The sequence below is a fragment of the Cryptotermes secundus genome, unplaced genomic scaffold (genome assembly GCF_002891405.2).
Source record: "Cryptotermes secundus unplaced genomic scaffold, Csec_1.0 scaffold418, whole genome shotgun sequence".
Lineage (NCBI taxonomy): Eukaryota > Metazoa > Arthropoda > Insecta > Blattodea > Kalotermitidae > Cryptotermes > Cryptotermes secundus.
In genome coordinates, this window is record NW_019727399.1 from 304,166 (window position 1) to 329,621 (window position 25,456).

General features: G+C 46.1%; 1 protein-coding gene across 2 annotated transcripts in view; it reads right to left on the reverse strand.

The window, feature by feature from the left end:
- LOC111864674 (inositol-trisphosphate 3-kinase homolog) overlaps positions 1-25,456 on the reverse strand; it is a 155,415-nt gene that overhangs the window by 89,700 nt on the left and 40,259 nt on the right. Inside the window, exon 2 of one of the 2 annotated variants that reach the window (XM_023852086.2) lies at positions 14,015-14,092. The exons of the other annotated variant lie outside the window; for it this stretch is intronic. Coding sequence (XP_023707854.1) covers positions 14,015-14,092 — 78 coding nt within the window. The remainder of the gene's footprint in view (positions 1-14,014; positions 14,093-25,456) is intronic. 2 annotated transcript variants of the gene reach the window in all.

Below are 25,456 nucleotides of genomic sequence, written 5' to 3' on the forward strand. Positions count from 1 at the left end.
TATAGTTTTGTATATTCTAATTTTTATGTTTTTGGACAGCAGACCAGAAGACAAAAGGTTCTGGACTGAATGGCAGCAAGCATTACCCGAGTTCAGTTTCCTCGTGGTACAGGACATACGAATAATAATTGGGGGCTTTTTAATTCTGACAGTGAGAATCGTCTAACTTCATGAATCTGAGTCCTCCTTGAGAAGCCGAAAGCTGTTCAGCCACTCAATAAATTCCCAGCATTATATGGCACTCGAAGCTTCACCAAAGTATTCATAACAGCCCGCCAGTGGACCGTACCCTGAACTAAACGGATCCAGTCCGAACCTTACCAAGATCCATTTAAATAATATCTTCCCAAATCGGTCTCCCAGTGGTCTCTTTCATTTTGTTCTCTCCTATGCGTGCTACATGCTCTGAGACTAAAGATTTTAATTGCTGGTCACGGTAGCCGAGCGATCTAAAGTATGTACTGTCTTCGCTCGCTTGGAAACCGGGATTGTGGGCTCGAATCCCACTCAGGGCATGGATGTCTAGTTTGTGTGTGTGCGTTTTTCTGTGTTTGTGTACAGGTAGAGGCCTTGCGACGAGCTAATCACCCGCCCAAGGAGTCCTACCGAATGTGTCAGATCTAGAAAAACCGAAGTGAACGGAGAAGTTCATGGAGGTAGGCCTAGGCCCACTGGGGCTGTAGCGCAAAGGGGGAAAAAAAAGATTTTGATTAATTAGAAGCCGTGACGGCATATTTTCTCAATGAACGTTATAAGTAATGAGAATCTGTACGCAAATGTAGCCATAGCAGGTAATTGTGTTTCCATGGCGAGAAACAAACGTTTTCAACGTGGCAGAGAGATACGCCAGAATATTAAAATGTACAGTGACTTGAAATGACGTGATCTTCACGAAGAAGACTGTTTCCCAGAGAGTCGGAAATCTGATGACTGTGAAATGTGTTCTGACCATTTAGACGCTCGGGGTTTCTGACGAGTGAGTTCCGAGGTTTGGGACCTCTGCAACTAGATTCATAGCTGACGTCCCCTTTCCTGTGGTTTCGTGTGACCTCAGCTCAAAATACAGGCTGTTTCAAAATGATGGACCCGATTTGAAATTGCTATGTATCTGCAACCGTAAAACGCCCATGAATGAAACTCTTACCACTTGAAAGGGTGGGGGATAGTTTCAAAAGATTACCGCCAGATGTCTCTCCCAGCGCATTTCCTAAATGCATCACTTCCTCAACATGGGGCCCCAAGACTTGGCACTACAGTTTTGGCCCCCAAGATCTCCAGACATACACCCTGCAACTTTTTCTTGTGGGGATAAGTGAAATACCATGTTTTTGTGCCATTATTAGCGACTAACCTGGATGACCCCAAAAATAGAATAAGGGCAGCGGTGACTTCAGTGGAAGAAGACACTTTGAGAGGCGTTTGGGATGAATTCAGCTATCGCCTCGACGCTGTCCCTACAGCAGGTGGAGGGCACAGAGCATTTATGAAACAAAGTTAACGAAACTTAATAACCTGTTAGACCATTTGTAACCTTTCCTGTAATTGTAGCATGTTGCCATCGTGAGATATAGCGCTCTGAAATTGGGTCCATCATTTTGGAACACGCTGTATTTATACCATTTACATGCAGCCTCTAATCACTCTTCTGCTATTCAACGATCCCACACAATTCTGGTCACTGCGAATTGAACCTCGGAAGTACAGTAAACCCTCGATAATCAGGATTAATTGGGAGGGTGGAAGGGTTCATCCGGATTAAACGATAATCCGGATCAATGAAGAGAAAGATAGATCCAGAAACAAAAAAAACTTATTAAACAAATAAATGGAGAATTGAATGATTTAATCGCGCTGATGAAAATAGAAAAATCACTGCAACAATTTATTCCTCTGTCAGAAGCTGAAATCCAGGGTCTCCTTCATCCAGCTGAAGCCAATCTTGGATATTTTCTTGCGTGGTTTCAGTCTCTCCAGCTGCCCTCAACACAGTCTGAAAGTCCTCTTGCTCCTATATGTCATGTGTCTTTTTAAAGTATGTACTCAAATGCGACCAGCATTTTCCATGTTTTTCGATCCGGATTATCCGACAGCCGGATTAACGAGAGTTTACTGCACCGCTCCCGCGAGAGATCACCACTCACAATACTTGGCAACGTTTGTTCTGCAACAGCAGCGGGATAAGCCGTGGTACGGCCATACACTTTCGGACTGACGATATCATTAAATTAAGCTCCAAAACTCAAATGTAAGACCTTGGACAGCTTCTTCAGCTTCTGGCACCCTTTGCCAAGGCGAGAGACCCTCCCCAGAGATCTCCTGTCCAGTTCGATGGGGATGGAGATGTCGGATTTCGTTTCAATCTTCATAAAGTGGCTTCAATCGAAACTTTTGATAATCCATTGTAAAATATTAATTAGCATACACATTTAATACTATGTCATTTGATTTTCCATTGCTGATTTCATAACACAATTACAGCGACCTAGGGGTTAAAGTGCTGAAAATCGGATCTGGGCCCTGAGGTCGAGGAATGTAACGCCCCACGTTACAATGATCTGTACGTGCCGCTTTTCGACACGTCCAATGTAAGGCTTTACAATGAGCCCTCAATCATATTACTCCCTTTAGCTCTTCTCCTTAGCTCTCAAAACTGCCCTTACTATAAAAAAAGCTATTCCTGTAACAGGCCGTGTGGTCCCATACGGTTGAGACGTCGAGGCTCACACATTTTCTAGACAATCCGCTCACAAATGGCGATGAGGTCAGCCCTATGCGCCGGCCGCCCTTTAGCCCCAGGAAGATTCCTGGTACTCATTTCTGTTAGAGGCTGAGTCATAGGGCAGCGTAAAGGATTGGGTCGATTATAAAATCCAATGACCTCGTCGGGAATCGAAACCGGTACCTTCCGGCTTGTAGCATAGTGCTTCAACCAACAATGATACTGTGTGCCCCAAGATTCCCTGAGACGTGGCACAAACGCTGATCAATAAGGAGCCTAAGGGCATAACACAGACTGAGGGTGCCTGAGGAGAATATCTGGACAAGAGAGGAGGTGACAGCAGGCTGGTGAGGAGCTTCACCTAACGTTATTAGGGTGATCAGATCAAGCATACATAGGACAGATAAATTCATAGAATGCGTGAAGGGAAGACACCACGGTTCCCTGATGAAGGAAACATCGAAATATTTATTTTCTTTAGCCTCATACGAGAAGATAAAAACGTACCCAGTATGCGTCCGTTGAATGACGAGTAGCGTAGTGAATTGGAATCAGTTGATGGCGTGCCAACAGATGTCACTAGCAATCTAACAATCTTTGGGCTTCACTGAAATACTGTGAAGATCTTGCGCTCGTTGTTCGATTCATCGCTGAAATTCTAGCACGATTTTATATTACGCTGCGTTTAATTAAGTTACCAAAACCTCTTTTCAAATCCTATTCAATTCATTGTTCACTGATCTCCCAGTCATTCGAGGCTAGATAGTCTGAGCTACACGCAGCGTCGTTAAATAAACAATACAAAGAAATGAGATAAAGATCTAAAAGGGAAAATGACCGTCTCCAGAAAGACCCAGAATTCCTAGTGAATACAACAACACAGCACTCCTCAAATGGCGCTGATTTCTCCACTTGGTCGCAAACTTATTCTAGGTAAGCGATACAAAATTATTTCCGGGAATTTTAAAAGGAAATGCATCATTTAACTCACCGTGTGCTTTCCCACGACATTCAGCAAGTGAAGACACCTTCCGAACATCCAACCATCATTCAACTATCTAAACGCACGACAACGGCCTCCAGAGTGAAAATTATACAGCACCATTTCATAACTTTGCTGAAGGCAGTTCTAAAGTACAGAGACAGATTAACAGGGGAGGGGGATTATCACTAGCCTCGGTGTTATCACGGGAAATACCTGTTAAGTCAGGTCACCAAGTTTTGTGAACCTTTCTAACACAGAGGAGGGAGAAGGACTGAGTGAAGAGGAAGAAATGGCCTGAACTCCATCTAACTAGAATATCCAAATTCAGTTCGTACCTCACAGGAAACACATCAAGTCTCCATAAGAAAGATAGGCCAGTTAATGATGTTCAACGAAATAATCGCTGTCTGTTCTGAGCCTCATACGGAAAAAGCCGCTTGGGCAAAATGCAGAGTTTCTGAATGATAAAACAAGTGGCATATATAGTTACCACTGCAGTCTAAATGGTCAGTCTATCAACAGGTGGTCTTCAAGAGCCAATGAGAGACTTAAACGAGGGCGTGCCAACAAATGAGGGAACCAAAGCGCATGAATAACTACACGCATAAACGTCTGTCACGTGATCTTGCCGGCTATTGACGTCAATGGTGACCTCCGCGTGCCTGCCGCTTGAATCCGACTGGACCAGAGAGACCTTCCGTCTGTCGACTGTTTCTGAAAGCGCTCACACATCCGCAAGCTAACCACTGACCCGAGCTCACGCCGTGGGAACTCTGTACAATACGAATAAAGTAAAAACTGAATGATATGGACGTAACTAAACACATTACTATGGTCTGATAGAGACATGCTGCCCCTGCAGGTTCATCCGAAACCTTTCTACCGCACTGTAAGAGGGCCCATAGACGTACGAGTCAGGCTCGCGAGTCCAGGTCGGCGAGCTTGACTCCCAACTTTGCGACCCACACACGGACGAGTTTGGCTCATTGGAACCTGAACCGAGTCGGACTCGCGAGCCAGACTCGTACGTGTATGGGCCCCTTTAGGCATCACATTCCAAACTTCTGTACTCACTACCACAGCAAGATGAAGCGGGAAACACAAAACTGTGTGTAAAGTATCTCCGAGAGCACGTCATGCAACCTTGCAGACCCAAATAGACCTCCAGTACAGCGATTTGGATTCAAATCGTGAGTTGAAAATGTAATCTATTAACTGTCCAATGATGACGTAACGATGTACGTCACCATCCGGTGATGACGCACCTACAAAGATGTTTCAAAGCAGTGGTTCCAAAACCGATCTGACATGACGCCCCCTTTAGGTTTTCATCAAACGTTCATGCCCCTCCCCACAAATTTGTTTTTGACTGAAATAAATGTAACACTTCCACTCCTATGTATACGTTATTGTGCGTCATCAACTAGTAGACAGTACGGCACCAAACCCGAAAGTAGAACACAACAATGGTCAAAATAAAGTTACCGCCCGGGGCTCTTCATTTGGCGACGAATAATGCCCAACCGCTGTCTGTCAGTGCTGCCGGGTGTCTACTAAACAGATGAAACGTACTAAGTATTTCAGTGGAACCTGACACTGCAGACTGATTTTCACTCACAGCTTCAAACCTCCCACCCTGGGGGGTAGCCACCAGCGTGGGAACCCTTGTTTTTGACAAGGACTGTTCCGCTCTTTGTTAAGCACGGTGGCACTCGGGTTGCTGTGTCACGAAGTTTATTCGTGGAAACGCAGGCAATTGAAATAACGACTTAACACTTCTATAAAAATAGCCTATGACGTTTGTGTAAGAGGAAGACCTCACGTTTCGTTTTCGAAATCACTCAACAATGTGTGCAGCCCCGGCACTCGGCACTCATTGCAGGTACGTGTTTTCTAAATGCTTATAATGTCACACAATTTCTGGAGGCGGGTGGGGCATGCAGCATGGGCAAGTTCGGAAACGCATTTCCAGAAAACCCCGAGGGAGCAATTTGGGAGACACAGGCTTTGATGAGAGATTAATATTATAGCGTGTGCGAGATAAGCGAATAAACAACGACCGTCTCTAGGCAACACATTGGTAAACAAGTTCCCGTCCCAACGAACACACGCGCAACAATAGAGTCACTGTTGGAAACGGTGTTTTCTAACCGGTCCGTAAAAAGGAATTATAAGGAAGACAGTCAGTTGAGAGACGAGTTCTGCAAATGAAGCTCAGAAGAGATGGTGCTAAAGTTCACTTGACAGTGCAGTTGTGAGATATTTGCAAGACAGTAAGGACGGGAGCACAGAAGCTGAAGAATCTCCATTGTTGATAGCTGTTAACAAGCAACGACTAGTGAAGACACCGCAGGCTGGAGAAGACTTAGCGTGTAGTGATTTGTAAAGTGTGTAGATCAGCGATAGTGCTACCTGTAAGTGCTTGTAGTTCCGGGTCGTGTGTATAGGTACCTCTGTAATAGGCCGTGAAGACCCATAGGGTTGTGAGACGTCGAGGCTCCCACATTTCTCTAGACAATCGGCTCACAGATGGTGGTGAGGTTAAGTAAAGCTATCCCTGTACCAGGCCGTGAAGACCCATAGGGTTGTGAGACGTCGAGGCTCCCACATTTCTCTAGACAATCGGCTCACAGATGGCGGTGAGGTTATCAGCCTTTACGTGCTGGGCGCCCTTGTACCTCGATTAGGCCAGCACCAACGCTTCCTTCAGAATCCTTTCCCAATTCATCGTTCACCTACAATCCTAACGTTCGACGCTATGTAGCTACAGACAGCGTCATAAAATAAGCCACAGAGAAATCAGAGGCCGGCTCTTTTGAACACCGCGTCACACAGGCAGACAGTACAACAACACTGCTCAACAAAAATATACTGTTCATATGAGTGTAGCAATGATTTTAGCGAGGGCGGCCCTTTCGCTATATAGGTGGGAACTATAAGGTCCAACATGGCGTAGCACACACAGCTACGCCTAAACTGCCATTATAGCATCTTGTCTTTGTGGTTTTGTCGCTTCCTGTATCGTGAAATAGCAGTTCTCACGTTTTTCTTCCCAAATAGCAATGATAAGGAGAGTTCGCGATGAAGCTTACAGAACAGAAAAGCTTCCCTTTGTCTGTGTCCTCATGCAAACATTCGGCAACTGCTACAAGGATTTTCGTGACATCTAATACTGGGAAGTCTGCATTAAACCTCTCTGCGTGCTCCAACTCTGGTTAAACAGTAACGGACACTTTACATTTAGTGGCTAAATCTTTGTCGAGGCGAGAAACATTTCGAACAGAAGTTGCAGAGAAAATTAAATACGCTTATGTCATATGCACGTTTCCCGTAAGGCCTTCGAAATAATTAACGAAACGTGGGCTAAAGCGCCAAAACTGTTACTCTATGACTTGTTCTTTTTGCTGCAGAAAATAGGGCCTCGATAAGGTTCTTCGCATACAAAAGCACATGGAAACCACCTGAGAACTCTCTCAAGCGAGCACGTTTCAAATCCAGGGCTGTTCAAGTGTCAGGTTCGACACCCGGCAGAGCTCTACAGACACACGTCATGTTTTTACGCCTAGTCTCCGGGTTGCGCGAGAGAAGTTTGACAAGAGTCGGAGGGCAGTGGTTGCAATGAATTGTGGGAGGTAAGGCGACGCACTGTAACGAAGGTCCTGCTATAAGCCAAATAAATATCCTGCGGTCGATATGAGAGAACACGACCGAAGCCACTGCACATTTTGTTGAGAATGGCCAAGTGCAGAAACGTGGACACTACTTTATCAGCAAACTGGTTTCAGCCGGATCATATCCCGGTACACTGACCTAGTACTTAAATCTGTTTACAGCTGATATTCACGGAAGCACTGACCCTAAGAAAGGTCCTGTAAACACTGACCACATGATGTAATTACACGGTCATCTAAAATACACGATTTTCACATTAATATATAAAATTCATTTATTAGCAGCTCCAGCCGCCTTTACATTACTTCCCTTTCACACAGAAGGAAAAGAAGAAGCGACTGTGATCACCACATTGTCTGAAGGTGTATCTGTGTGTCTCCAGTTTCAGTTCCCAAACCAGTTGACCGATTACCGCGAAACACACGTCATGAATGTCATGCCACTGGATGTTTACCCCAAACGCCCCACATTTTTACTTCTTACATTAAATAATAACAAGGCCGATGTGCGAACTAGTGAGGTGGCAGTGATACTTAATTAGCTAGGTAGCAGAACATTTAACTTTTGTTGCGGTAATTCTGCTGCAAAACGGAAAAATAACAAGACGGTAGCCTGGGAAACCCTTCTTTAGCTTTCGGTTTGATGTTGATAACAAACGAACAACTGGAGCTAGGCATGTGACAGTCTATAATGAAATTTTTTTTNTGAAAGCCTCAAATCTTACACAATAACATGTATGTATGTAAAAGTAAAGCTATCCCTGTACTAGGCCGTGAAGGCTCATAGGGTTGTGAGACGTTAAGGTCCCACACTATCTAGACAATCGGCTCAAAGATGGCGGTAAGGTTGTGTCAGCTTTACGCGCCGGCCGCGCTTTACTGCACAGGAAAATTATTTAATTAATTCCTGGTACTCATTTCTGTTAGAGGCTGAGTGAACCCCAGGGCCTAGTGCGGCCGGAACGATTAGGTCAACTGAAAAAAATCCAATGACCTCATCGGGACTTGAACCCGCGACCTTCCGGCTTGTAGCACAGCCCCCATGTATGTATGTATGTATGTATGTATGTATGTATGTACTACTTGAATATGTAGGCGATTACATGAAGGGAAGGCTACGGTGCAAGAGTTTGAGGTTATATCACACAAATATAAATAAGAACCTGTATTTAAGTAACATGACAATTCCTTCACAGCAGCAAAGTGAGTAAATTATAATACTCGTGTGGTTCATTAGAAATTGATATGTACGCAATAGAAAAATACGTCTCATGAATTATACCCAGAACTCCTTGTATTGATTCGTATTCATAAAAATAATGACGCTAATAAATCTGTAAATCCATTTCTCATTAACAACTCGAGCAGGTGTGCTCAGCTCCAGGTACACTGACGCACACAGCAGGAACTTGCTCACGCGGGCGCCCGGAACTGGTAGGTTCCTCCTGTTACGAGCTTTTGTGTTCCGTATGAGTCTCACAATAAACGGCAAACAGCATTAACCGGCTCGGTCGTTGTTATGGAGATGCGGTGTTTCCTGTGAAGTACGGACTGAAACTGTATATTCTTTATGTATTTACATACGAAGTTTTAGCCCCGCGTGGAGACGGATTCGAATACCCTCCCCGTAGCCCAGCGAGTCGTAGGAGGCGACGAAATAAATCAAGTGCCTGGGGGTGCAACTGGGCCACCCTGTTCCTGGGGGATATAGACACGGGGACCTGGCCCTCCAGGTTGGGGGAATCTTGAATCTGAGACAGTAACATACAGTTATGACTCTCGCGGGACTCAGATCCGAGAATGACTGCGCCGGCGAGGACCAGCAGAAATTGTAAACTACACACACGCAACTGTCTAAGAGTAACAAAAATCTGGTCTTTGGTCCCACATGCGTGCTTTGACACCAATACAGACTAGCCGACTGACCTTCGATAACATAACTTTGACTTCTTACAAAGTTTTGTAACAGTGACATAAAAGTTCTGAAATACGCAATTTCAGGTTAGCACAGCAACGAAGTGTCGAGCGTTAACACACTGCACGAAACTCGGTTACACAGGTCACGAAAGAGCGAGCAAACTTTCTTTAAGCGTATCGTGTCTAGTATGTGAGTACTGATAACATATTTATATTGTAATGTAAAGTGTATTTAGTGTTCATCATGGAATGTGACTTAGTTTGCGAAAGTTTTGCAGGCTTCTTTCCTTTCCAATACAAGCACGCAGAAGGTGTTGGTACAGAGGGGTTCAGTAAACTCGTGTGCACACAGTAAGCCTGCTTCAGTATGCATCTCCGTGAGCACAGCCAGACGTACTTGGGTAAACCGCATTCGGCAACAAAACAATGCGACCGCTTGCGACGTATGCCTTGGTGCCAGAAGACATGACTTCAGACTCCGCTGGAAACGTCATCTTCGCAGAAGACCCATGCAGAATGGGGTCTGCAGTTCTTTTAATTTGTCTGTCAAGACTGTTAAGAACTTCTTTACTGATACGGTCGACGTAATTACTTCCTGAGCATAAAACTACTTCATTAACGCAATGTGTAGAGGTGATTACATATACACACTTTCCTGACATTTCCTTAATTAGTGATGTAATGCCCGTTAAGTTGTCTCTGATAAGCAACGATGCCATAGTTTCAACATGCATGGATCACGGGGGAACGAGATAGCGTAGTTGGTTGAGGCACTATGCCACAAGGCGGAAGGTCGCCGATTCGATTTCTGATGAGACAGCTGGTTTTTTAAATTGATCTAATAATTCTTCCAGGCGCAATATGACTCTGAGGTCGACTCAGCCTCTAACAGAAATGAGTACCGGGAATCTTCCCGGGGATGAAGCGTGGCCGGTGCGTAAGGCTGACCTCACCGCCATCTGTGAGCCGACTGTCTAGAAACTGTGGGAGCCTCGACATCTCACAACCCTATGGGCCTCCACGGCCTGTTACAGGAATACCTTTACTTAATTTCACCGCCATCTGTGAACCAAGTGTCAAGAAACTGTGGGAGCCTCGACGTCTCACAACCCTATGGGCCTCCACGGCCTGTTACAGGAATACCTTTACTTAATTTCACCGCCATCTGTGAACCAAGTGTCAAGAAACTGTGGGAGCCTCGACGTCTCACAACCCTATGGGCCTCCACGGCCTGTTACAGGAATACCTTTACTTAATTTCACCGCCATCTGTGAACCAAGTGTCAAGAAACTGTGGGAGCCTCGACGTCTCACAACCCTATGGGCCTCCACGGCCTGTTACAGGAATACCTTTACTTAATTTCACCGCCATCTGTGAACCAAGTGTCAAGAAACTGTGGGAGCCTCGACGTCTCACAACCCTATGGGCCTCCACGGCCTGTTACAGGGATAGCTTCGCCTTTCTAGGAGCATCCTGAGAGGAGTCAAAAATGAAGCTCCTCTTCGAGCAGTTTTCTCCAGCCTCCTGCCACTTCCTCTCAGGTCCGAATACCGACCTCGTCCCCTCTTCAAACTCTGGTCGTCGCCTGACCTCCTTCGGTTACACACATGTCCCAGGCACGTACCAGGAACTGGTTCCATGCTGGAGCATCATCTGTGTGACGTCCGCGGCCCAACCGGACAGATCCTGTCAGCTGCGTCACAACATTTCAGTGACCTTCGTCACCTTCGGTTCAGGTCTGCCTGCCGTGCCTTCATGCACGCATCCCATCTCCACTGCTGTATGCTCTGACCCTGAAGATGGAGGCAGCATGTGCTTTCGAAGCGTTAGCAATACTGCTCATCCAACAGTGAGCCGCAGTGAAAGCCTGAAGTCAGGAATGTCTTAAGTGGTTCAAAACGAACTCGGCACACACGCAGAATGATCAATGCAGGCTTCATCAGGTACTCACTGTTTTAATAGAGAATTCGGGCGGGCACCGTGGCTGTTCCGACAGCCTGCCCGTATGTATATCCTTCGCGAATGGCGGATTTCCGATACCCGGTTTTCCACCTACAATATCCTGCTTTGATAACAGCGGGTTTTTTGGTACATCAAACAAACCCATCTGTTTGTTGGGCGGGGCTGTGATGGCCACTTCGATCCGGTACATATCCTCAGACCCCATTTTTATACTGCTATTTTAATATTATCTTCCCATCTGCGCCTCTCTTTGCCACGTGAGTTCTTCACACTGAATACTATAACCCCCCACTTGTGTGGGAAGGTGGCAACCACCGTACTGGACATTAAGTGGGCCCCAGGGCCATTCGGGACGTTACGGAAAAGAGAAAATCCGTTGCTATTGCCTGGGATAGACACCGCCGCCCGTGGATGAAAAGTGTCTACATGCTAAGCCTATGCATCCTCAACCACAGAAATCCAAGAAGAATTGGCGTCATGCACTAGCAAATTCCAGGCAAACTAACAGAACATCAAGATAGGAAAACTCGAATAAAGCACTGCGCATGTGCAGCCAGACCATTACATTCTTGAACAATCCGTTGCTTTCAATGAAACGTCATTATTCGATCAGGTGTGGCGGCAAGAGGACCTACACAATTTGGTTGCTAAGAGTTCATAAAATAACACGTGAGAATTTGTAATGACGCGGACACAATCAAGGGCACACGGAATGCGCGATACATATAGAACATAATGAAAGATGACGCCCCGAGGATGAAACCATCAAAGCCTACGTAAATGGTGGCCCTGACGTCAGATTTGTGTAAACTGATAATGAAATCGTTACAAATGAAGTCTCGTAGGTTTCCATTAGCAACGGTATTGTGTTTCCTCCGCTTACCAAAGTCACAATTCATTCACATATTCACCTGTCTCTAGGCCAGTGGTTTTAAACCTGTGGGTTGAGTTCCAGCAAAGACAACCCTTTAAAGGGCAGTGGTTACTATATGAACGATCCACTTGCTTCTAGACTTAAAATAAAGTATGTTCTTACCGTTTCGTGCGGTTCTCACAACACACAGCAGTTATCTTCATAAACAGTACTAACCGACTGGTCTTTGTTGTAGAAAGGCAATGTTTCCTGTGAGGTACGAACTGAATTTTTATATATTAATTACATGAAATCCGCGTACACTTAGTCGGTGTGTGTGGAGGACAGGCACAGTTAGTGAGTGACTGTGTGCCCGCTTGTATCCCCCCCCCCCGTAGAGGGGGAGTGACCAGAAGTAATCAGACCCATCCCCTCGCCGAAGAGGAGGCCCCATTTCTAAACACGTAAAAGTCTTGGAAAGCAATTTATATGTATATCGTAATGGGTTCCCACAGGACCAGAAACCAGGATTTGCTGTGCTGGCGAGAACCATCAGCAATTTAGCAGACTATTACATACATAATTCGGATTTTCTCACTGGCAAAACGCCATGGAGGCTATTCATATTGCACCCCCATGGCAGCTGTAAAGACAATTGTAGTCAGACTGCAGACAATTGCTACTCCTTCTTATACAGTCAGCTTGCGCGTCACCTGACGCTGCTCACACTCGTCAATAGCATGCACAGGGCACAGCCGCTGTAAGACAAGCCTCTAGAAATTTCGAAATAAAGCGACAGTATAGATACGGCACTAATGTTAGAGTCCGTACATGTAAAGTGCTGGCCAGAAGTCAGATTGCATCAGGAAGGTCCTGCGACCGGCCATTTCCAAGATTTTCCGTTAATTTTCTCGGTCCTGTTGTAAATGCATAGTTGCTACATAATTTCCATTGAATGCATCCCTTCAAACGTACATGTAACATTCCTATCACACACAGTAAAGCCTCTGCTCACGACGAAGTCCATTCACTTCCTAATGTTGTACCTTTTGCACTTCCTACAGCTTTACCCTACCTCAAACGTACCTCTACCGAAAGGACGAACGGGCACTGCCTGGAAACCTTCAGAGCAGGAAAACATTTCCTACCCAACCCCATTCCAATGATTGGATTTTTTAACTGACCTAATCCTTCCAGCCGCACTATTGCCCTGGGGGTGACTCAGCCTCTTAACATATGTGAGTACCAGGAATCTCCCTGCGGGTAAAGGGCGCCCGGCCGGCGCGTAAGCCGACTGTCTATAAAATGTGGGGGCCTCGATGTCTCGCAACCCTGTCGCGCCTCCACGGCCTGTTACAGGGATAGCTTTGCCTTTTCCACCTTTTTACCCACTTAAAAGGGAGCCGCGATAGTGCAGTCTGTATAGCGGCTGGCTACGGGCTGGACTACTAGGTGGTCGGTGTTCGAGTCCCAGTGGGGTCAAGAACTTTCTCTCCTCCGCGTGGTCCAGACCGGCTCTGGGGTCCCCCAACCTCCTATCCAATGGGTACAGGGGGCTCTTTTCCCGTGGATAAAACGGCCGAGGCGTGAAGCTACTACTCTTCTCCAGCTAGTGCCGAGATCAAGAAAATGTGGATCTATACATCCACTCCCCCATACGCCTTCATGGCGTAGTGCTTAATTTGGTAAGCACAGGGACAATTTTACCTAACCCCCTTAAAATGCAGCGACCCTCATCCCTCCTACCCCGGTTTCTAATCTGCCCTCTTCTTCAGGCACAGTACAGCAAAGACGTACTGCAGCTAGTGCCGATTAAGTAAACATAGCTCACATTTACAGTTTGCAGAACTCCTTCCGGGAGTTCAACGGTAAGTTCCATCTCGCACTGAAAACTGCTTGCCACTTACCGCAGCGTCTTCGCAGATCGCAGCAGTGGCGTTTGTCTTCTTTTCGTTTGACCCATTTGACAGACGTTTCGACAGAAACTGAAAAATAAAAGAAATCGGTGTCTGAGATTGGTTCATAAACTACGAGAATGAAGCAGAGCAGGTCAGCACCGGTCTGTCAACCTGTCGTGAGCCTCGTGCCGCCCTTGTTACGTGTGCTGTAACGCTGTAGTCTGGGGAGAACCTGACATTTCAGAGAAACATATCACCTCCATTTTCAGGGTGGAAGACTAAGTCGAGCAAGAATTCAGCAGAAGATAGTTTGCGTGTTTGACTCTTCGACCCCGAAAATGGAGGCGACTTATTCCTCCGATAAATCAATTGACTTTCATATGACTGCACAATGTTACGTCCCAGAAGCCAGAACTCTTCACCACCACGTCTGTAAGAACCTCCAATCCAGCAACAAACTTAATACTTTTCTCTGAAAACGCCGGTTCTCGTCCAGTCACCGAAGTTGGGTGACCGCTTGGGAACACCACGTGCTGTTGGCACTTCATTTTTGGGGGCACACTATGCTACAAGCTGGAAGGTCGTGGGTTCAAGTTCCGATGAGGTCATTGTAGTTTTTCAATTTACCTAATCCTTCCAGACGCACTATGGCCTGGGCTCGACTCAGCCTCTAACAGAAATGAATACCAGGAATTAATTATATAATTTTCCTGGGAGGTAAAGCGCGGCCGGCGCGTAAGGCTGACAACCTTATCGCCATATTTGAACCGATTGTCTAGAAAATGTGGGACCCTCAACGTCTCACAACCCTATGGGCCTTCACGGCCTGTTACAGGGATAGATTAACATTTTACTTTACTTTTTACAGTCTTCCAGGAACTTCGACCTCCTTTGCATTTTGCCCCGATCTGTTCATATTCAGGCCTGGTAAATCATTCTCTTGATCTTCCAGCCATATCAGTCTGGGTCTTCCGACTTGTCTTCTAAATCTTTGCCAAAACAACTTGCCGAGGAAATAGTGAAACGAAATTTTCAGCAACTATTTCCCCAAAACAACCAACAGCTAGTAGTTACATATCAGAGTAAAAGCTGAAGAAGAGAAACTTTCAGTGCTTATTTTCGTATGCCTTCCGCTAAAACTGACAGCGTCGGCAAATAACCCAACCAACCACGTGTCTCTCTGGTTAAGATGATACGATAGAGTCTTATGTCAAATTTAAATGCCGTTATCACTAGAAAACAATTCAAGCATTAACGTACCTACTCTCTCCCCCCTACACCTCCCGAACTGCTCCAAATAAGTACACAACCCAGCGCAACAGGAGGCCTACAGCCGCAAGCAACAATTTTATGTAAACTGCACATAGAGGCGGAACTGCAGGAGCAGCAGTTGCCCCTGGGGCTTCGACCACATTCTGTATGTGTCCCTATATGCAAAGCAGAGTCGTCCACGCTGCGACTGCATTTGCAAATACTGCTCTGGGGAGGGTGCGGGGACAGAGAAAGTGCACTTAAACATGAGTAGTATATAGAGGATCAATGCGTACCGCACAGGAAACACATTATGTCCCCGCTACAAAGCCCAACAGGTTAATGCTGTTTAGGGAAACAGTCGCTGTTTATTGTGAGAACCATACGGAACACACAAATACACTGTGTGGGCAGAATGCAGAGTTCAGTTCGCACCTCACAGGAAACACATTACGTCTCCGCTACAGAGCCCAACCGGTTAATGCTGTTTAGGGAGAAAGTCGCTGTTTACTGTGAGAACCATACGGAACACACGAATACACTGCGTGAGTAGATTGCTGAGTTTATTAATGTTATGACAGGTGGCATATATAGTTACAAGTTTGATTTAAGACGATGGCGACCGCCAAATAATTTATGGATGTTCCTCCGAGGTGCTATCTGCAATATGGATCTCCATCTAATTTAATTTATAATATGGCCACAGGGTCCAATCCCATACCTATGCAATGTATTTATTTGAAAAGTTTCTTAGTGCGTGCCCGCAAGTCATTCACGATGAATGTGCGGTTTTAAAGGGTAAAAGACAGGAGTAAGTACTTCTGTACTGCCGGCCGAAATATCCTAAACATGATCAGTAAAACAGTCACAGAAACCGGTATTAATAAATCAGAACTGAAAAATTTGAATTTGCATTCGTGCATGGGGGAAGCAGGCCAATCAGTAGTCCCAGTCGACAGGAAATCAAGCGAACTCAGTACATCCGGGGAAACACAGTCAGCAGCTGCAACAACCGCTGCGAATTCAATGGGAACTCTCCCACACACGTTTCCGTACTCTCTCCCGCGTTCTATTCCAGTCCATATCTTATGGAATGATACGTCGAGGCTGGCGCTTAACGCCATCTCCCACGAGTAACAGCCTTAATTAGTCAATCGTAAACCGCATCACACATCCACAACAAAATATTATTACCCAAAAAGCAGACATGATACATTTAAATAAAGGCTGCTCGCTCGTTCGTGACCTATTACGTAACTTACGGTCATGCAACCAGTTCGATCATTCGTCGTTATAGTGAACTGAAAGTGCGTAATTTCTGGCCATTCATATCACGGTCGTACTAATTTAAACGGAAACGTTGGTGGATATAGACATATTTCTTCACACAGCAGAGATGAACAGAAAAATATGGAATATGTAAATGTATCCTACGGTACAGATCACCAGTGCGAAGAAATATTGGCAGACCTGGGAACAGACGGCCAGATCAATTAGGAGTCGCAACACGAAGACAGGCGCGACTGGCCTCCTGCTTGAAGAAGGAACAGTAGAATTACTTTCAATTATGCTTGGTGAAGAGTACAAGTTATGAAGCTCCTCATTATGCACTTTTCTCCAGTCTCCCCGTCACTTCATCTCTCTTCGGCCAAAATATTCCTCTCAGCACCCTGTCCTCAAACACCCTCAGTTTATGTTCCTCCCTTAACGTCACAGACCAAGTTTCACACCCATACGGAACCACAGGCAAAATTATAGTTCTGTATATTCTAATTCTAGCTGGTCATGGTAGCCGAGCGGTCTAAGGCATGTACTGTCTTCGCTCGCTTGGAAACCGGGATCGTGGGTTCGGATCCCACTCAGGGCATGGATGTTTAAGTTTGTGTGTGCGCGTTTTTCTTTGTGTACAGGTAGAGGCCTTGCGACGAGCTAATCACCCGCCTAAGGAGTCCTACCGAATGTGTAAGATCAAGAAAAACCGAAGTGAACGGAGAAGTTCATGGAGGTAGGCCTAGGCCCACTGGGGCTGTAGTGCCAGGGGAAAAAATATATTCTAATTCTTACGTTTTTAGAGAGCAAACAACAAGAAAAAAGGTGCTGGACTGAATAGTAGCAGGCATTACCCGAGTTCAATCTCCTCTTAAGTTCCTCCCGTATAAAATTTTGATTTATTACTGTCGTTCCCAAATATATAAACTGTGCCACATTTTCAAAACATCTGTTAGCCGTCTTTATGTCATGAGTTTGCCCTGCATTCTGGTGACGAGACAGCAACATAGTTCTCTCTGCGTTTACTTCTAGACCAACTTCCTTACTTGCGTTACAAAAATATAATGCATGAATCGATCACTACACGGCGACGTGGCGGAAAATAGTAAAACACTGTTCAACTGTCGTATATGTTCACAACACTGACACAATAAATGGGTAATCCTATTGCTTGTGTACAGATTTATTTCAAGAATGTGTTCCTGTGTGGGGCACGCGGTAACGTAGTTGGTTGAGGCACTATGCTGCAAGCAGGAAGGTCGCGGGTTCAAGTCCCGATGAGGTCATTGGATTTTTTTCAATTGACCTAATCCGTCCAGCCGCACTATGTGGCCCTGGGGTCGATTCAGCATCTAATAGAAATGAGTACCAGGAATATTCTTGAAATATTTTCGGGGTAAAGGGGGGCCGGCGCGTAAGGCTTTAAACCTTACCGCCACCTGTGAGCCGATTGTCTAGATACTGTGGGACCCTCAACGTCTTACAACCCTATGGGCCTTCACGGCCTGCTACAGGGATAGCTTTACTTTTTTACTTTACTTTTTTATCTGTTCTTGTGTGTTAAAAATCCCATGTCGAACCGAGAGTCATACATTTGGTAACAAATGCTAATATGAATTCAGTCTCCTTTACGCCATCTTGAAACGGTTATACCTGTAGGAGTTGAGATTCCCACAGCGGAGCTTAGGAAGAGCTGTACCTTCTGAAACATAAAGCTGTGTAGTCCGTGAAGTCAGCTGATGTTTCGGAAGAACATATCGTCTCTAGCGTCAGGGGAGAATAATAAACCAGGCAAGAAGCAACAAACATGAAGGTGCGAGCAAGCAAAGCCCATGCGGGTTGCTAATGGTCGTCATGCGCATCGCGCAGCTGCAGTCGAGACTCGGGCTGTGTCGTCATACCCCGTACAGGCCACAGGAAGGGCGTATATGAAATGTATGCACAGCGCCATAACTCTCTCGAAGTCAGTAAGGTGAACTGGGCACGAACCGCGTCTCAATCTTCTATACAAAGTTTGCCAGAAACACGTTTCCCTCCGACAAACGTGCATCAGCTTACGCTCGGGATGGGCGCTGAAGAAACTCACACAAAACTAAGTCATCCGTGGATTTCATTTAATTTGCTACAAGACGGAAGGTCGCGGGATCGAATCCCGATGATGTGAATTTTTTTTCAATTTACCTCATCCTTCCAGACGCACTATGGCCCTGGGGTCGCCTCAGCCTCTTAACAGAAATGAGTACCAGGAATTTTCCTGGGTCGTAAAGCGTGGCCGGCGCGTAAGGCTGACAACCTCACCGCCATCTGTGAGCCGATTGTCTAGAAACTGTGGGAGCCTCAACATCTCACAAACCTATGGGCCTCCACGGCCTGTCACAGGGATAACTTTACTTTTTTTACTACGCCATGTAGACGTATGGGGGAGTGGTAAGTAAGCTCCACCATTCTTAACATCTGTACTAGATGAAGGAGAGTGGTGAGCTTCACGCCCCTGCCGCTTCACCCTGGAGAATCACCCTCCGGTAGCCATTGTATAGGAGGCTGGATGGACCCCATTAAGGTAAAGAGAAAAATCTCTTGCCCCTGCCGGGAATGCGAACCCGACTGCTCGGTGGGTCAGTTTCTATAGCGACTGAGCTATCCCGGCTCCTCAAAAGCAAGTAGACCTTCGAAGGTTTCCAGCCTTTGTCTTCGCCAGCGTTAGTAAGCACGGACGGACGGACACGGTGAAACCATGAAGTACACTTCTGTAATTTCTCGTTGCTAATGCGCCACGAACACATTGACGGCAGAACAACAGTAAAGTTGTGCACAGAACATCTGAGAGGGTGCAGAACTATCTAGTGGGGATACGAGCACAGGACTCAATCCGTAACGTTGCTATTGAAGGTATGACTCCGTGATTTTAGTCCGCAAGCGAACTATACCGACTGAGCGATCGCCCCTTGTCGGCGAAGTTGGTGCCAACTTTTGCGGATAGAGTGTACGCTGACCACTAGACCACAGAGGCGGACTGAAGGTATGACGTGCCCTAAAACATGCTTTTGACAAAGTATAGGGGCTAAATGACTTTCTTTCGTCCTTCTGAAACCTTCGAAAGACGCCATAATTCAATTGCTCTTGGACACATTGCCGGAACAAAGGACAGCGAGCAGATGAACAGGTTCCAAAGGACTTTCCTGTGCGCACAGAGTTCACATGGGGACGTGGAAACTTGTTTTGGTGGCGGTCCCCTTTCTTGCTCTGAACTAACTTCATGCAGCTGAACCCTTCTTTAAAAGCCGCCAGTTATGCAGCTATTCAAGAACTTCCCAACATTTTATGGAACCCGAAGGCTCATTACTGTGTTTACAAGAGCCCTCCACTGGCCCCTATCCTGGACAAGATCTATCCAGTCCACACCATTGCATCCTATCTCTCTCTAAGATCCATTTTAATAATATCCACCCTCCTATGTTTGGTCTTCCTAGTGGTCTCTCTTCTTCTGGCTTTCCCACCAATATCCTATATCCATTCCTCTTCGCCCATTCGTGTTACATGCCCTGCCCACCCCATCCTCCTTGACTTGATCATTCTAATTATACTTGGAGAAGAGTACAAGTTATGAAGCTCCTCATTATGCAGTGCTCTCCAACTTCTGTCACTTCATCTCTCTTCGGTCCAAATATTCTCCTCAACACCCTGTTCTCAAACACCCTTAGTCTACGTTCCTCTCTTAATATCAGAGACCAAGTTTCACACCCATACAGAACCACAGACAAAATTATAGTTCTGTGTATTCTAATTTTTATGTATTTTCTCCGTCCAAGCGTAAATGACGAAGTTCATAAGACAAAGGTCTGACGTTTGACCCAAGTTCTGGCAAGAACTGGTTAAGGTCTGGCTGTTGCGCGACACAAGTCAACTCTACGCCATTAAGCATTAACCCACTCAATTCTGGGAGGGGGGGGCATACTAGGCCGACAGCCGCGTACACAGACCGGTGTTCAAGGAAAAGCTATATTCACGTCAGACACTCCACTTCGGGAGGGGGGAATCTACATGATACTGACAAATTCAGTTCCCACGTCATAGAAAACACATTGCCTCTCCACTAAAAGGACACCCGGTTAATGCTGTTCAGAGACAGAAACGCTGTTCATTACGAAACACATAAATACGCCGTGTGGGAGGTATGCAGTTCTTCTACGTCAAATCGGACGGTATGTATGGTTACCATTGTACTTTTAACGTGTTATTATTTCCAAACATTGCAACATCATTGTTCAGAATTTTAACTGTTTGTGTGTTTTAACTTTCGACTCTGTTGGCAGCTGCACCACGTACCGCCTAATGGTAAAATGACAGATGGGCGCTAAAATGAAGGAATTTTGAATGAAGCAGTTCTTGCCTAAACCGAGGTACAATCCTGGCATTTACTTCGGGGTAAAAAGTAAAGCTATCCGTATAACAGGCCGTGGAGGCCCATAGGGTTGTGAGACGTTGAGGCTCCCACATTATCTAGACAGTCGGCTCATAGATGGCGGTAAGACTGTCAGCCTTACGCGCCGACCGCGCTTTACTGCCCAGGAAAATTATTTAATTAATTCCTGGTACTCATTTCTGTTAGAGGCTCCCAGGGCCATAGTGTGGCGGGAAGGATTGGGTCAATTGGAAAAAAAATCTACCTCATTGGGACTCGAACCCGCGACCTTCCGGCTTGTAGCATAGTGCCTCAACCACTACGCTACCGCGTGCCCCTTTTTGCTTCGGGGTACTGTGGAAAATCGCGTGAAACCTAAGTCAGGACAGCCGGTGTCCCGATAGGGGTTCGAGGTGGGGTACCTTCACCCGAACACAAACCCGAAGTTATCCGCTTGAGCCAGGGACCCAGTGCGTGGACACACAGTCTTTGTGTGCGGAACACAAGAGATGTGCACTGACTTCCGGGGGTGGGGCCTTTGTAAAGACTAAATGGAAAAGTGAAACAAAGCCAGGAAGATAACTTCCGTGTACAGACGTGGACCATGTTTAGTTTTATTTAGTTAACGGCCCGTGTCATGTGTTTACCCACAGCAACCGGCGACATTTGCAGACAGCTTATCACGCAAAGTGCGTGGGAGTTCGGCCACTGGACACACAGACTGCTTCACGGTAACTGCAGTACACCATAACTACAGATACGTCTTTTATGGGACGCGCTACGCTGTGTAGCAGTCAGGCAGATGTTCACCAAGCGTTCACATGAACCTACTGCCTCCATCTTCAGGGTATGGGAGGAAGTCGAATGTGACAAAAATGGTGTGGAAGTAGGGGCCGAGCCCCAAGCTCCTCCCACCCGTCGGCAGCAACCTACCAGCTTGTACTCTTCATAGTGACCTCTGTGAGATCCTAACGGCCTTACAGGTTTACCCGTTGCCGCGTGGCCTCTCAAGGCCGTCAGCAGCCCAAACTGAGGGACCGCCACTGAACTCGAAACAGAAGTCAACTTGGAAAACCAACAAATAGGAAATACGGTGTGCAGTTGTGTATCGAGGCTGAGAACTACTTGCTCAGCTGATGTTGCAGTCGGCTGCACTTGTAAATCAATGAAACCCAATATTCCTCAGCAATAAACAGCCCAGTGACCTGAAACAAATGCGAACTGTGTACTGCACACCACTACCTGAGAATGACAGCCCGTTGCCAGGTTACGGCGACCAGGACAACTATCCCTGCAACAGTCCGTGGAGGACCACAGGACTGTGCGACGTCGACGCGTAGACAATCGACTCAGATAGCGGTGAGGTTGTCAGCCTTAAGCGCCGGCCGGCCGCCCTTCACACCCAGGGCCACAGTGCGTCTGCAAGAATTAGGTCAAATAAAAATCGAATGACCTCATCGGGAATCAAACCCACGACCTTCCGGCTTGTAGAACAGTGCCTCAATCAACTAGTAATTACTAGATGTTTTGCGGAAATTAATGAGTAAGGTCCGAAATTGGTCATCGAACAAATTCCCAAGAAAGTGTACTAACGTGTGGAATGTGTCACCGTCCATTCTGGTAGGTTACAGACAGCCCGGAGGAATGTAATGCCTCCATCTTCAGGGTCGAACTGGCGAGCTGCAAGAACAGTGAAGTTTTGATCTGCTTGCTGGTTGACTCAGCAGATGTTCTCTGGACTCAAATCTTCGACTCTAGAGACAGTATGTTACTCTGAGAAGGCACTCCGGGAGACAATAGTTCTCACACCCACAGCCGCTAACGGACCCCTTGCCCTTATACCGCCTCGCACTCGTCTCTAGACAACACTGTTCATGATCGACCAACCGTAATAGTACTGTACCAAACTGCGAATAAAGAATTCAAACTTATATAACGAAATTCCTGCCCGATGTCCATTACTCAGCAACGGACAATGTCGACAAACGTTTTATACAGCGACCGTGACGTCCAGGGCACGAAATGTCTTCGCCCACTTGAACACTGCAAGCGTGGGTTCGAATCCCACTCGAGGAATGGACGTATGTCTGCATTTTTTGTTTATGTTGTCCTCCGTAGTTCGCGGACCTGCGACCGGCTGATCTCCTTCCAAGTGGACGACTGTCTGCAAGACTCATGCTTAATTAAGGTTAATTCTGGACAGGAACAGTAAAAGAGGATTGATACAAGAAGAAGAGGAACATTCTGATATGCTCAAGGAGATGATTGAATGAAACTAAAAAATAATTATGCTCAATTTGATAATAAATCTCGTCTTTTTCTCATGGCCACACCTTCTCTTTTTGGGTTGGGAAGCACTGTTTGATTAATGCTAGCACCAACTGAAATCAACATTGTACGAGCCACAGCGTGTTGAGGGGCTGCTAACAACTGAACTAGTCACCACGAAATGATCTCTCTGCTATGGAACCTCAATGTTAATTACTGCCGTCGGAAAGTCCGGAGATGCAACTATCCTACGGCAGTATTATTCCTCTATACAGCATCAAAGGAAGGCTCTGACCACTGCAGATCAGTGTTTTCTGTGAGGTACGAACTGAATTTCTAATTTCAGGAAGCCACAGGATATATAGGATGTTCCATTCAAACCTCCCACATTTCATCAGATCTTAGAACAGAGTATGAATGGTAGGGCAATGAAGCTATAGGAAATACAAGAACTCAAAACATTTTATTTGACACACTAATAAACCTCTACATGTGCACCATTGGTAGCACGAACACTATCCAATCTGTATTCAGTTTCTTGCCACGTTCTTTCCAACATGTCCATTGGTACAGCAGCAATCGTTTCACGGATGAGGGCTTGTAAATCTAGGAGGTCATTCACTGGAGGCACGAACACACGGTCCTTCACGTAACCCCAGAGGAAGAAATCGAGCGGAGTGAGGTCCGGTGAACGTGGTGGCCACCGAATTGGTCCGCCATGTCCAATCCAGCCATCTTGGAAGGTGGCATTGAGGGACCTCCAAACATCCAGACCCCAATGTGGGGGGCTCCATCTTGTTGGAAGATTATGTTAGGCTGCAGATCTGCTACCTGGGGATACACGAACTGTTCTAACATGTCAAGATATACGCGACCAGATACTGTAGCTTCACTGAATAAAAATTGAAATAAAATTCTTTGACTTTTTCTTTCATCTAGTGTTAATTATAATCCATAAATTATCACAAATTGTTAATTAAAATTTGGGAGATTTGAACGGAACACACTGCACCTTTGTAACGAAATGTAGCGGTAAGGCATAAAGTACCCAAAACAACGAAGAGAATGTGGACATACAAAAATGATCATGGGAAAATGAGAGGCAGAGAGAGAAAATAAATAAATACATTACATTAAAGACATTTAGGCTTGTTAGCACGTGTGATATGCTCAAAGAACACATCAACATGACACAAATAAACAATATTATTCACATCTTCTGACTGGCAAAGAACGACCGGGAGTTATTCATGTTGGGCTCAGTACTGATAAGGTCACTGCATTTTTCAACTGACCTAATCCTTCCAGCCGCACCAAGACGTTGGGCTCGACTCAGCCTATAACAGAAATGAGTACCATGAATTTTCCTAGGTGTAAATGGCGGCCGGCGCTTAAGGCTGACAACCTCACCTCCATCTGCACTCCCACTGTCTAGAAAATGTGGGAGCCTCGTCGTCTCACAACCCGAAGGACCTCCCCCCCAACCGCCCCGTACTGATGCTTCATGGAAGCTGTGCTGACAACTGCAGACATCTCCTAGCGCTTTGGTCACTTCTAAATGCTCTCTCACTTCTCCAGTTCTAGTTTAACGTTCAGTTCTCTAGAAGCGACAGTAAGCGAGGCAGTGAGAGAACGAAACCAAGTGCCAGACGGCGCTTACAAAGAAGCGTACGTAGTGACACACGACCGGGCGTTACTCCCACGTGGACACTGCACAGTGAGAAGCGCCAGATACTCCGGGCATACAGGACGCATGGGGAGGTGAAAAATCCGTACAAAATTTTGGTCGGAAAACCTGAATGGAAGAGGCCTTTTGGAAGAAACAGGCATAGACGGGAGGGTAATGTCAAGTAGCGTGCGGACTGCTATGGGGTACAAGACCGAGGAACCGGGGTTCAAATGTCGGGAGGAACAGAGTCTAAGCTCTAAGGCCACTTGAGAATGAAACTGACCATTCATCTCCATCTAGTGTCGAGGTCAAAAATGCATGGAGTATGTCTCCAGCCCCCATACGCCTTCCATGACGTGGAGTTTAATTATGCACATGTAAAACTTTACACTCCCAGAATAGGGTCCAGTGGTGGGTTCTTATCAACACGGAAGTGACTCTTCGGGTTCCATAAAACAGGAAATTTCTTGAGTGGCTGAATCACTAAACAAGGACTCTGTCCCGTGAAGTTGCTGATTAGCTAATTACAGATATACATGGGAGAGTCAGTAAATAAGGCACAACTTGATATAAATAGTAAAACATATGATAT